General features: G+C 35.6%; 1 protein-coding gene across 1 annotated transcript; it reads left to right on the top strand.

Moving 5' to 3' along the window:
• On the top strand, positions 7,265 to 10,766 carry LOC109229312. The gene is made up of 4 exons (XM_019394708.1): positions 7,265 to 7,687; positions 8,013 to 8,273; positions 8,378 to 8,478; positions 9,921 to 10,766. Exons 1-4 carry the CDS (start codon positions 7,386 to 7,388, stop codon positions 10,586 to 10,588), a joined length of 1,332 nt encoding a protein of 443 aa, XP_019250253.1. The 5' UTR covers positions 7,265 to 7,385; the 3' UTR covers positions 10,589 to 10,766.

Below are 13,781 nucleotides of genomic sequence, written 5' to 3'. Positions count from 1 at the left end.
CATTCCCTATTTGATCGTCAGACTGGGGTGATCTCTCCTTATGTTATCTCTTTGTTACTTCCTGGGCTCGGCTTGTACCGAGACGAGCCGTCGAGTTGGTCTGTTAAGGTCATTGTCATCTACTCGGACTTCGGGGACAATAGGCATTGTGGATTTCGCCCTAAGTGGTTGAGGATACTTCATCAATCAGCTCAGCAATTTTCTAGTCGCTCTTGAGCCCTCTCTACTCAACCGGTTCTGAAAGGCCGCGACTGTCATCCCTTCAGACACATTTGGTAGGGTCATCCTTACCCTATTGAATTGGGCGAGGAAGTCCCTCAGTCCCTCTCCCAAGTAGGGGTGGGCATTCGGTATTTCGGTTCCGTATTTAAGAATTTCAGTTCGGTATTTCGGTATTCGATTTATCAATTGTGTATACCAAATACCATATCATAGTATTTCGGTACGGTTCGGTATTTCTTTTTTTGGTTCGGTACGGTTTCGATACGGTTTCGGTTTAATAATCGTTGAATAAGCAATGCTAAATTCAATACTAACTTACTAAGCAGTAAGCAACAGTGCACCACAATTCTAGGCAACACTAAGTCGGTAACGAGTGAAAGAATCTGTTTTGATAAGCAACAGTGCACATGCACACATAAACATATCTGTACACAACGATTAACGAGTGCAACATCTTCAGTTCTTCACAGTGCACTGCACAATTCAAACTTCAAAGCTGCCAATTCAAAGTGCACATTGCACAATTCAAAGCTGCCAATTCTTCCTACCTCACAAGTCACAAATAACCACAATTCAAATCTGCCAATTGACCAATTCTGCCTAACTCACAAATAACCACAATTCAAGTTTAACAATTAACATAGTGCAGCAGAATTAAAGAAAAACAGAGACTCTAACAGTGCAACAGTTGCAGCAGAATTAACTTAGTCTTAACAGTGCAACAGTAGCAGTAGACTCTAACAGTAGCAACAGAATTAAACACAGTGCAACAAAAACAGAGAGGGCATCCCTCAATTCAAGTTTACACTAATAGTCTCGAATCAACTTAGTCTTAATTCTTAAATACGGATTCCAGGAAGACTCTCAAGACAACGCCTAATATGATTCCTTAAAGCAGATGTTCCATGCCACTTTGGATGAACATTATAGACTTGACCACAACGCTTGCACTCTACTTTGCGAACTTCTCCATTATCTTCTTTCACCTCAAAGTGTTCCCAAATATCAGAGCGTACTTTAGGAGCACGGGGCATGATTGCACTTGAACCTAAAAAAAATATAAATCATAAGTTAGAATATTATATTTTGATGATAATAAAATAAAACTACAAAAGTATCACCAAACAAATAGAGTATTAAACTTAACACTCAAGTTGCAAGTTGCAACTATACATCAAACAATGTAAGTAATGCTTCCACTATTTTCCATATCTAAAGATAATTCGACCAAATATATCATACAAATAAAAAATTATGATATATTATTTTGAACTAAAATACACACAAAATATTAAAGCTTACCAAGCTCGAGTTCCTCAAGATACTTCAAGTCTTCTTCAACACTAATAGAATTCTTCTCTTCTTTAAGCCAATCTTGAACACAAATAAGAGCTTGCACACATTTAGGAGTCAATGAACTCCTAAATGAATCAAGAATACGGCCACCGGTTCTAAATGCGCATTCCGACGCCACACTAGAAATTGGAATGGCCAACACATCACGAGCCAACTCCGAAAGAATAGGAAATCTAGGAGCATGTGTTTTCCACCAACTCAAGATATCAAATTCTTCACTAAAAGGCTCTTGTTCTTCACTATGTATTTATCCAACTCCGATTTAGCACCCCCACATCCATTGCCTTCCTTTTGTTTCTTCAAGCTAAGCTTCGTCCTTATTTTTGATGCAGTTATAACACTCCCACTAGATGTATTAGATGTGTTGTTAGATGAAGTAGAACTAGATGGAGATTGAGGACAAGATCCAGTTGAATACTTTTTTAGATACTCTCCAAACAAAGAATTCATATAAGCATACACCTCAGCATTTATTTTCTTCCCTTTTTCCTCCCCAAAAAGTTCTTCAAGTGCTCCATCAACATATTCAAATTTGTTACGTGGATTCAAGACGGAAGCAATAAAAATTATTTTATTCATCTTTTCAGGCTCACCCCAATACTTCTTGAACTTTTCTTGCATTCGCTCAGCCATTTTTCTCAAATGCTCATCCTCACTAGCTAAACACATATTCAAATGACAATAAAGTTCAGATACATCCTCAAAATGAGAATTACAAGTGACATAACGTGAACCTGAAACTTTTTTAGTTAGCTCGTGAAATCTTGCAAGAAACTCTATCACATTCCTCACATTCACCCAATCATCAGATTCAAGAGGACCTGCACTACTACCATCTTCACAAAGATGAGAACATTGATAAGCAGAAAATCCATCATCAAAAAGATGAAACTTGTCAAAGGCCTTTTCAAAGTTTTGTGTCGTATCCAACATCAAATAGGTAGAATTCCACCTAGTAGGAACATCCAAACACAACGTTTTGGTACATTCTACCTTTACATGTGCACAACACTGTTTAAACTTTAAGGTCCTTGCAGGCGAAGATCTCACATACCTCACAATATTTCTAACACGTGTCATAGAAGCATCAAGTTCTTTCAAACCATCTTGCATAATTAGATTTAGTATATGAGCCATGTATCTCACATGAAGATGTTTACCACTCATCATATTAGTTTTCCACATATCTAACTGTTTAGACAATTCTTTGACTGTGACATCATTTGAAGAAGCATTGTCCACGGTAATAGTGAAAACCTTGTCTAATTTCCATTCAAGAAAACAATCCCTAATAGCTTTAGCCATCTCTTCACCCTTATGACTAGTGATAGGGCAAAAATTTAGTATTATTTTATGCAACTTCCAATCTCTATCAATGAAGTGGGTTGTCAAACACATATAATTTATTCTTTGTAATGAAGTCCATGTGTCTGTTGTGAGGCAAATTTTTGGTTGTGATTCTCTAAAAGACCTTCTTAGATTTTGCTTCAATTCACCATAAACTTCATAACAATCCCTTGTTATTGTTCTACGAGAAGGAAGACGAAATAGTGGTTGAGTTTTTCTCATAAACTTCATAAAGCCTTCATTTTCTACAAAGCTAAATGGTAGTTCATCAATAACTATCATCTCAATTGAGGCCCTCCTAACCACTTCTTGATCAAATTTCCAAAGTGATCCTTTGTCATTTTGGCATGATTGAAAATTTAACTTTGTTTGATTATTATCTTTATCAATGCTAAGTGGGTATTCTTTGCATCTAAGCAAATAATTCTTCAATTCTGTTGTTCCATTCTTAGATGAATTAGCAGCATAAGCTTGCTTACAATATCGACACCGTGCTTTCCCAACCCCATTAACCTCAAATTTATCAAAATGGTTCCAAACGTCAGACCTAGGTTGCATGGCTTTCCTTTTCTTGGAATCTTGAGTATGGTGTTGGTGTTACTATCTACCATAATAGGTAAACTTTCACTTGAACCAGCATCACTTACTCTACTTGTATCTGCCATCTATACAAAATTAAACAAATATAAACACAAATTAACAATCAACAAGTTTTAGGTCTTGCAGCATCTAAAAGCAAAGTTAGAGTGTAACCATTTGAGCACTATTTTCCAAAGATGTGTAGATTATAAATGTATTGTTCTTACAGACTCATGTTTTGCACATTTATTCAATCGTAATCTTAAGCATACTGTTTAGCTGGAATTCAACTATACTATTTAGGAAATCCAGATTCTTTAGCATATTCACCAATATTATAGTCTCCTATTTTTTGTCCTTTTGAATTTTCATTTTCTTGAGAAAGTGAGAATCTTCCAACACTGGAGAGAAATCAAGAATCAGTTTTTTACCCTCTGACTTGGACAATGCATTGACTAATTATGATTGCTACTCCATATGATTATAATTAGTCAGAAAATTGACACTTTTAACTCTAAAATCTAAATTGCTCCGTGCCGCTTCTTTTAAATTATGTACCCGAAATAATCATAGAGTAGAAAGGAAAACTTTACAACTTTGAATTGAGTAAATTCCCCCAACCAAAATTACAATATCATCTACAATATCAGCTACAATATCAAAGTTCAAAGTTTCACGCCCAATCCCAATTTTTCATAGTAATTTCACTTTCAATCATCACTTGCAGACACTTAATCATCACTTGTAAACAAGAATTAGCCATAGGAATTGAGTGTATATGAGAAATCGCCAAATCTCAAGTTCGCTAGAAAGTAGAAATCGCTAGAAAGTAGAAACATACCTTTGAAAATTGAAACTATCGCAAGTTCGCAACAGCAGCGTCTTCGTTTGCCCGGTATTTGTGAGGAGTGAGGAGTCGGAGCTCGAAAATCGGAAATCGCCAAATCCCCACTCAACTGTACTGCCTTATGCTAAATTGCTAATGGCCTAACCTAATCAGTAATGCCCTAATCATTAGAGTGGGCTTGGGCAGTTGGGCTGGGAAGCTGCTGGGAATTAAATTAAAAAGGGTTTGGGCGTTGGGCGTTGGGGCTGGGGCGATGGGCAGAAAATGTCTTTAAAAAATCGGTATTTCGGTATACCAAAATTTCAAAACTTTAATACCGAGGACCATACCGAAATTGCAATACCGAATTAGACCGAAATATCGAAAAAAACCGAAACCGAAATATCAAATTAATTCGGTCCGGTTCGGAATTTAGTTTTTCGGATTTTATACCCACCCCTACTCCCAAGGACTCCTTAATGGCGAAGATGTTGTTTACTCTTGTTTCGGCCTTCTTGGTCCAGGCATGTGCTGTTACGAACTTATCAACCATTTCTTCGAAGGTTTCTATGGAACGGGTTGGTATCTATGAATACCACGTTAATGCTCCTCCTGTGAGAGTTTCACCAAATTTCTTTAGCAAAATAGATGACACTTGTTCCTTGGTGAGGTCGTTGCCCTTCACGACGGTGACGTAATGAGTCACGTAATCTTCGGGGTCAGTTGTTCCGTCGTACATCCTGAGATACATCGGCATTTTGAAGGTCTTTGGTATGACATGCGGGGCCGCTCCTTCGCTATACGGCTGCTCTACGAATATACCGACGTGTCTCTTTGGCAGTAGCTTAGGGGCGCCTGGAATCTTTTCGACTCGTTCTTGGTATTCTTTCATTTGATCTCTAAGCGCTTTATTTTCATTCTCCATTTCTTCCATCTTCTTTAGAATAATGGCGAGGACGTTGTCACCTGCATTGTCAGTATTATTGTGAGTTATACCTGGTGTTGGAGGGTTTGGTTGGTCGCATTGTTCGTCCACTCGTTGCACTGTATGGGCTCTTGCAGTCTCTATGGTCGTGCATGGAGCAGGTTTGTTGAGCACGCTTACTAGCGTATCAGTCAACCATGCTTCGAGGAGATTTTTCATGGCTGGTGGAGTACCTTCTCCCGTGGATGTGGAGGCCCCTTTTCCATTCGGTTTTGTTATGCTGCAATAGGGGGAGGCGGCCTCTCGCGCCTGGGGGAGGCAACGGGTGTCACGCCGTCGCCTAGCGTTTCATAACTCTCGTTGATAGCGTTCATGAGGTTGCCATGGAAGTCACCTGTCACTTTAGTCCTATCTCCTTGGTTACCAGCCATGTAGATTTTCATGCGTGCAAAGAAAGAGAAAGATCATGTGGTTTGTTATGTTAGTGACTCACGTGAGTTGTAGATCTAAAGGAAACTAGAGTATAAAGTAAGCTAAGAAGTCCCCACAGAAGGCGCCAAACTATTTGACCCAAACATTCTAATCTGGGTTCAACCAATTACATTTAAGTAAAATAGAGTCAATCTTAGCTCACAATAATATCCAAATGATAAGGTTGTCGGTTTTATGACAAATAATATGTATGTTTATTCGAATGGTAATGCATGTGAGCAATAATAACAGTATTCAATGATCCAAAAAGATGGAAGATAATGTTAAATAATAAGAAATAGCAATGGATGGTATTTCTGTAAACACGAACATATGAGTTACCCGAAAAGGGGTGAGATCTGTTGATATTCCTTATGACAATAATGAATTATTGACGAGCCTTTGAACATTTGAATTGTTCTTGGATCAAGTGGAAAAGTTAGGCAAGAATCTTAGTAATAGTATTTTTCAGATGTTTGCAATAGGGTCAGATTCTCTCAATGAAGTCCATGTGTATTCTTACAAATTAATATTTTTTATATCTCCTATCATCGTGTCTTTTTCTACTTATAGGAAACATATTCCTAAAAATTCTAATAGTACAGAGAATATCCACTAGAATATTATCTTTTGTGTCCTGTCCTAGAAGTAGTCGTTATAACCCTGTCTTGGATGTCGACCTCGACTTTGATCCTTGATAACTCTTCGACCGCAACCTTCATTGCTTCTAGAACCACTTCGACCTTGGGCGGGTCTTTATTGAAGTCGTACTAATAACACACGGCAGTCCGTGAATGCCTCCTTAATGTTAATATGGTTTGATCATATTAGAGATAACTTTTGACCCATATACTACCAAGCATAAAGTACATGCCTATTCATGAGTATTGATTGACACCAAACTAGCCACACTTGTACGCACAATTTTTTTGGTTTTGTACCGGGCCATATGCATCGGAATTTAATTTGTATACATCGACAATGTAAAAGAATTTTTATAATATTAAATCACCAAACAGATAATTACAATTAGTAAATATTTCTAGTAAGCGAAATTAGTACTTGAAAAATAAGATAGATGACCAGCTATATAATATATAAATAGCTTTTGTATTGTCGATATATATTAGTTAAATCTCATGCTCTGCCCATGAAAGTATTTTAACCTGATTTATTAAACGAAAAAATAAGTTGAAGAGATATTGAAGTTGACTCTAGTATGTGCGTGTGTGTTAAGTTTAATGAAACCTTTAAAAGGAAATCAACTTAAACCGGCAGTAAACATTTTTAAAGTTGAATGCGTATCACTTCATAGTGTAGACTTAACCATGGTTGATCAACTATCAATTCACTTGGTCTTACATGCCAAAAGTCAAATCTAATGAAAGGTTGAGATTAGTAGGGCAAATCACTTGGATAAGTACAGATTATAGATTAATTAAGTTTTACATAAGACAAAAAAAGACAAATACATCATGTTTGTGCTAAGAACCAGCAAATGGAATATTAAATACAGTAGAGGGAGTAGATAGTAAAGAAGCCCAACTCCTTCTTGGATCCCTCTCCATTAATAAAAAGAAAGAAACAACTCACTCTTTACACTCAAAGTAACATAAAAAGTTAGAAAAACTCTCTCTCTCTCTCTCTATCTTTTCTCATATGAAGAAGAGAAGTTCTTCTTCTTCTTCTTCAACAATAGTTCTTCTTTTTCATTTTCTAGCTCTACTTTTTATGGCACTCTTAACTTTTACACCAGAAACATCAGAGAATACCCAAAAACAACCTTCTAAAAGGAGGAAAAAACAGCAAATTAAACAGCAGAAGGAGAAACAAAAGCAACCATCTTCATGGGATCAATTCAAGAACTTATTGACTTGCAAACAAATCGAGAACTCAACAGTTCATGATCCCGCTTCCAAAAATTCCAAGTTAGGTTCTTGCAGTTCCATTTGTACTTTCAGGTATTATATTTTGTGACTATCTTATCTAAAAGTTACATAATATTTTTTTTTTTGTTTATTCGACTAGTAACATTATATTCAGTAGCGAAATCAGAAATTTTTCTATATAAAACGAGTAATGTTTGACATTTTAAATTTTTGACATATATACTTGATATAATTTTCTGTATACACTATATATAATTTTTCGTTGAAGGGTGTTCAATTGACCATTATTCGTTGTATGTGATTCCACTACTGATTATATTAAATATCTCATCTAGAAGATTAAACTGTTAGAGAAAGCGTATTTTTAATCTTTAATTATGTTATATTTTAATATCAGGGATGTTGTACATGGAAACACAAGAGTGGTACACAGAGCTGATAATTCACCAGAAAGTAGCAGTTTAGGACAAGAAACTCGAATTCTAAGCAAGAATAAAACTTCTCATCATCATGGCCAATCATCTTCTTCGAGGTCTCTTGCTAGATCAAACGGTAGTACTAGTTCCACGTATACTACTACTACTTCTTCTTCAAGAGGAATGCAATTTCGAAAGCTTTCTGGATGTTATGAGTGTCACATGATAGTTGATCCTAGCAGGTATATGTTTTTTTTTCTTTTTTTTTTTCTTACCTTGTATTAATGGATTTCTTTGTGATTATCTTGCTATATATTAATGAGTGAAATTAAATTTAAAATTATAGGCATCCGTTACCAAGGTCAACAATATGTGCATGCCCTGAATGTGGAGAAGTTTTCCCAAAAATTGAGAGCTTGGAACATCATCAAGCTGTTAGGCATGCTGGTAAATCTTTTACTTCCTTTGAATTATCATATCACCTAAAAAAAATTAGTATGGATAATTATCTATAATAAATGATGCTAATAGTTAACTGAAAAATAAGGCAGATAATATGCTATAGTATATTTAATTATACTAATAATTTAAAATTATTTATATTGTATATAAGTTAAACTCTTTCTACTTATATTCATGTTCATTTTATTTAGCATTTGATCGACCTTTTTAATTTAGTGAATCTTTTGAGAAATTACTTTGGTTTCTTGCTTCCATGAATAGAAGTGAATCCATCATATTCCTTCTTTATTTGCTCATATTAATTTTGAAAAATCATGATTCGATCTTTATAATTATAACAAGAGACAAGGTTTATAAAAATATTTAAACTTTGAATTGTGTCGGGGAAAGTTCAAATTTTGTTAGTGGAAGCAAAACGGCATTGGTAATGCAATTTAGCCATGGGAATTTGTCCATTAAAAAAAACCATGTTAAAGTACGTTAAATGTTAAATATATTTTATCATACATTGGTTGAACCCCCTCATAAATACTTGCCTTTCTTTTGACGAACAGTCACTGTACTACACCACTTAAATATTTAAAGGACCATCTACTAAATATTTTCCAACTACCTCTTCATAAAATTGAAAAAAACTGTACAGTATTACGTGGAGGAAAATTTAATTGGCCATAATTATTTTTTTCTTTTTATTATTGACACACCGACACTCGAAATTATTCCTACTAAAATTACTTTTTTTTTTTTTTGTTTTATATTGAAAATATTCTTTTGTTTAAGCCAAACATAATGCACAAAGGAAGGATCGAATCTTTCTTCTGGGATACTTATCTTTAGATTATAAGCATTTGGTAGCCTACTCTACTTAATAAAGATAGTTTTCTTATCTGCTTTGTTATTTGAGTTCCAATAATTTGCCATACTAGTACTAATTTTGGAGAAGCTTATTAGTTATTCCTAACTAATTTTATAATAAGTTAATAACACCTATACAGTCAAATATCACTGCAATATTTTTTGCCTGCTATAGTGAAATGTTGTTATAGAAGACGCATATTATAATATAGCATAAAAATTGATTTTGAGAAAAACGTAATTTTTATAGTGAAAAATTAGTATATAGAAATACTGTTATAAAGAGATCTGAACATAATCGTTGCCGGTTGACCAGTAAGATTTGATAGCTTACCAACTAGAAGTAAAGCCCCATTAAATTATTTTCCTTTCTTGTCACATATTGTTGTCAGATGAAATCGACCTGAATATAATTAGGATTATTGTCATATAATTGATTGCATTTAATTTCTAGAATTGGGACTCAATTTATTGATTGTACATATATTGTTGTCAAAAAGCAAACTGTCAATTTAGAATATTGTGAAATAATACTAAATTAAGATTATTAACAAAAGATTTTGCAATTTCAGTGTCAGAACTGGGTCCAGAAGATTCAAGTCGAAACATAGTGGAGATAATCTTCAAATCAAGCTGGCTCAAGAAGGACAACCCAATCTGCAAGATCGAACGGATATTAAAAGTCCACAATACCAAACGCACAATCCAACGGTTCGAGGACTGCAGGGACGCCGTAAAGATACATGCGGTCGCTACAGGCAAGAAAAACCCAAGATGCGCCGCTGACGGAAATGAGCTACTTAGATTTTACTGCACGAGCCTTACCTGCTCTCTCGGCGCACGTGGCTCGTCCAGCTTGTGCGGCTCCGTACCTAGTTGCGGAGTTTGCAATCTCATACGTCATGGGTTTCAGGGAAGCAAAACTAGTGGGGTCCGCACTACTGCTAGTAGCGGGCGGGCCCACGACTGCCTAGGTAGCGGCATCGCCAAACGTAGGGCGATGTTGGTGTGTCGGGTCATTGCCGGAAGAGTTAAGCAGACGGTGAAAGACGCGGTGGCTTCGCCAACAACAGAGGAGGAGACGTGTTCTGGCTCTGGCTTGTTGGCAAATGGCTCAGCCATATACGATTCTGTAGCCGGGTACGCGGGGATCTACTCGAATCTCGAGGAATTATACGTATTTAATCCAAGGGCAATACTTCCATGCTTTGTCGTGATATACGAAGCGTTGGAATCTTAGCTTTAACGTTTTTCTGTTTGTACTTCAGCTATTTGTACGGTTTAGTTTGGTGTCTTTTATTTAATTTGTTGTGTCTTTATGTAACTAATTTTGGGCTGGTTAAAAATTATAACACCCGTGAGGTAATGCTGATCCAACTATGATTTTTGTATATATTATAATATGCTTTTTACATATATTATTAGTTTGTTGAAGGTGAGAAAGAAGATTGATGGTTTAACTAAGTTGAACTACCTAACTCTACGTGTCATAAATATCTCATATGCTTTATAGGAAACAACTTAAATATGGCCCTATATGTATGCTCCGAAAAAAAATGCCGTTCTTCTACATTTAACTTGTCATTTTCTATGTCAACATCTGTTACCCCACAATATTTTCTTTAATTCCAGATTTTTTCTATTCTTCTTCTAAAGCTGCAAAAAACTAAAGGTAAAGAAACTGAAGGAAATGAATAAAAGTAGGGTAAATGAAGAATCATAGTCAAAGAATAGCTTGGAACTGTGGATGATTTCTCCAGAGTTGGGGCCAGAAATGAGTCAAAAGACAGAAAGAAGGCAATATGATGAGAGTAATTTCAGTAAATGATAATTACAGTTCTTAGTGTTTCTAAAATTAATATAAGTAAAAAAGTTGTAACAACCGCATAAATCAATCAATCACATAAATGTAATGGATTATAGCTGGTATTTAAAGAAGGGCACGTGGGGTAAATCTTGGGACCATTGAAGAATTGTTATTTTTATAGAAGAAAGAGATAACACTTTGACTGCAGTAATGAGCTAAAAAAATACTCCAAAGTCCAGACCATGCCCGACTATTATTATTGCTTACACATGCAACTGCATATGCACATTTGCTACTAGTCTCCCCTCCCCTACCCCCCCCCCCCATATCACCGCCTATACCTCCGGTCCCCCCCCCCCCACAAAAAAAAAAAAAAAAACCCTGACTAATCACTTCATTATAGTTTATTAGGGGTATTGATTAACATTTAACGGTTTAAGTTACATGTACTGATAACGCAAATATTTCTTTCGCTAGTAATGCGGTTTTAATTAGTTATAGTTAGTTAATACTCTATTTTTCAGGTTAATATATTAGGATTAATGGAGTAATTTCATGGATGATTAATCAATCTAACTTTATTGTACTAAAATATTATATTTGATTTTTCCTAGTCACTTTATGTGATACTTAGACAAAGCGGAGGAATTTATTGTTAAAAAATAGTTTTACTGACTTTGGTGTTATTAAAAAATAATTAGGTAAAATTTATTATATAGTATATAATATAAAAGGTATTACATAAATGAGAGAATTTATATTATGTCAAGGGTATAATAGATTTTTTAAGTAAAAATATTATAAAATCTGGCCAAGGTGACTTTTGTGGTGCCTAGAGCAAAGTAAAATATTTTTTGTGTAACAAAAGAAAGAAAAGTGACTTTTGAGTAACGAACATTGTGAACACGTAATTTTTGCCTGACATATAAAATCCCTCCTAAAAAGGTCAAAAATAGTTTTCATGCCCCGACATCACTTCCTTCTGCAATTCTACAAAAAATGCTGAAAACGATAAGACCGCGAAACTTGGATGCAGAACAAGAATAGAACTTTCTGGTTACTCGAACCAGTGATAGCGAAAAGTGCAAAAAAGCAATAAGGACCATGGGGTTTGAAGTGAAAAGCGAGAAAAAAAGCCACGCTTCTTTTAAGTGAAGCACACAATTTACGGGGAATAAAAAAAATTGAACGTTTGTAAATTAGTACTGATAATAGATGATAATCATGCAAGTTAGCTAATATTTACACTATAATTTAGCCACACTTTATCTATGTTTGATTGTAAAAGATAACAAAATACTCTAATTACGAGTTTATTGCTTTGCAGGAGCCACTCCGAGCTAGGAGAAAGCTAAAAGAGTGTTTTGGAGTCAATATGGAGCATGGAAGGCCAATCGGAGGACAACACGATCGAAAAAGAGAAGAAAAAGCAAGGAGGAAATCCGCGGCCAGAACATATGTTGAATCCGCGGCCAATCCGCGGTCCATCCACGGCTGCGGACGGGGTGTTCGGAGCCAAACATTGCAAGGTCAATTGTGTAATTTCCAGGACGACTCTCCTTGACCTATAATAAGCCCGGCTCGCCCAAATAGAGGATATCGAGGTTTTTGAAGTGTTTTTAAAGGCAAGAACAGGCAAGAAGCAAGGCGGAAGATTCAACATAGAGTTTTTTACCTTTCTTCTTCTTGTTTTTATCATTGAGAATGAATTATATCATTATGATTGTGAACACGATTATGCATAGCTAAACCTCTAATCTAGGGTTGATGGAACCAATTGTTGGATGAAGTCTTGATTACGTTTTGATATAATTAAGCCGTTTCTTACTCTATATAATTGTTCAACTATGTGTTTTCCTGTGATTAATTGAAAGGGCCCTTGATTAATCGTGTCTATTTACCTTGTGTTGCTTGAGAAAGAACATTGGGTTAGATTGTTGTTGAACAACACCACTTCCGGATAAGTTAAGAGATTAATTACTTGAATTTAAAAGCAGGGTTAGAGATAACGAAGCTTTGGTGGGATAATTCTGAGTTGCATAAATTGTTAACTAGAGTAGTTCGAGAGAATGCTTCTATTAAATTATCGTAATTGATCGAGAGATAATTGCGGTAACCCAGAACTCATATTTCTTATAGAGTATTACGGCGAGATTATAGCTAACGTGTCAGGAATTAATCCGACAATTGGAGAAATCAATAACCCTAGACCATTTTACCATTGAATTCAACTCTATTTCTTGATTATTGCTAGTTTTATTACTATTTTTCCTTAGTTAACTAAATTCTACTCATTATCCATTAAAAATATTGCATCCGGGGATTGTTTGAGCTATTCATTAGCAGTGTTAAAAGTTGTAGTAAATAGGTTAGTTCCCTGTGGGATTCGACTCTGGACTGAACCGGATTATATATTAGCGGCGGCCGCTTAGTCCTTTTTATAAGGCGTAGTTGGGCGTGATCAAATTTTGGCGCCGTTGCCGGGGAACTAACGGTGTTATTTATTGCAACTTTGAATAATTGCTAGGATTATTAGTCTTGATAAACTTTCTGTGGTGTAAATGCTTTCCATTGAAATTCTCACGGTTGAACTCTTCTGTAACTCAGGTGCATGCCTAGAAGCTCT

This window comes from Nicotiana attenuata, chromosome 7, assembly GCF_001879085.1.
Source record: "Nicotiana attenuata strain UT chromosome 7, NIATTr2, whole genome shotgun sequence".
In the NCBI taxonomy this organism is placed as follows: Eukaryota; Viridiplantae; Streptophyta; class Magnoliopsida; order Solanales; family Solanaceae; genus Nicotiana; species Nicotiana attenuata.
This window is presented reverse-complemented; position numbering and strand designations above follow the sequence as displayed.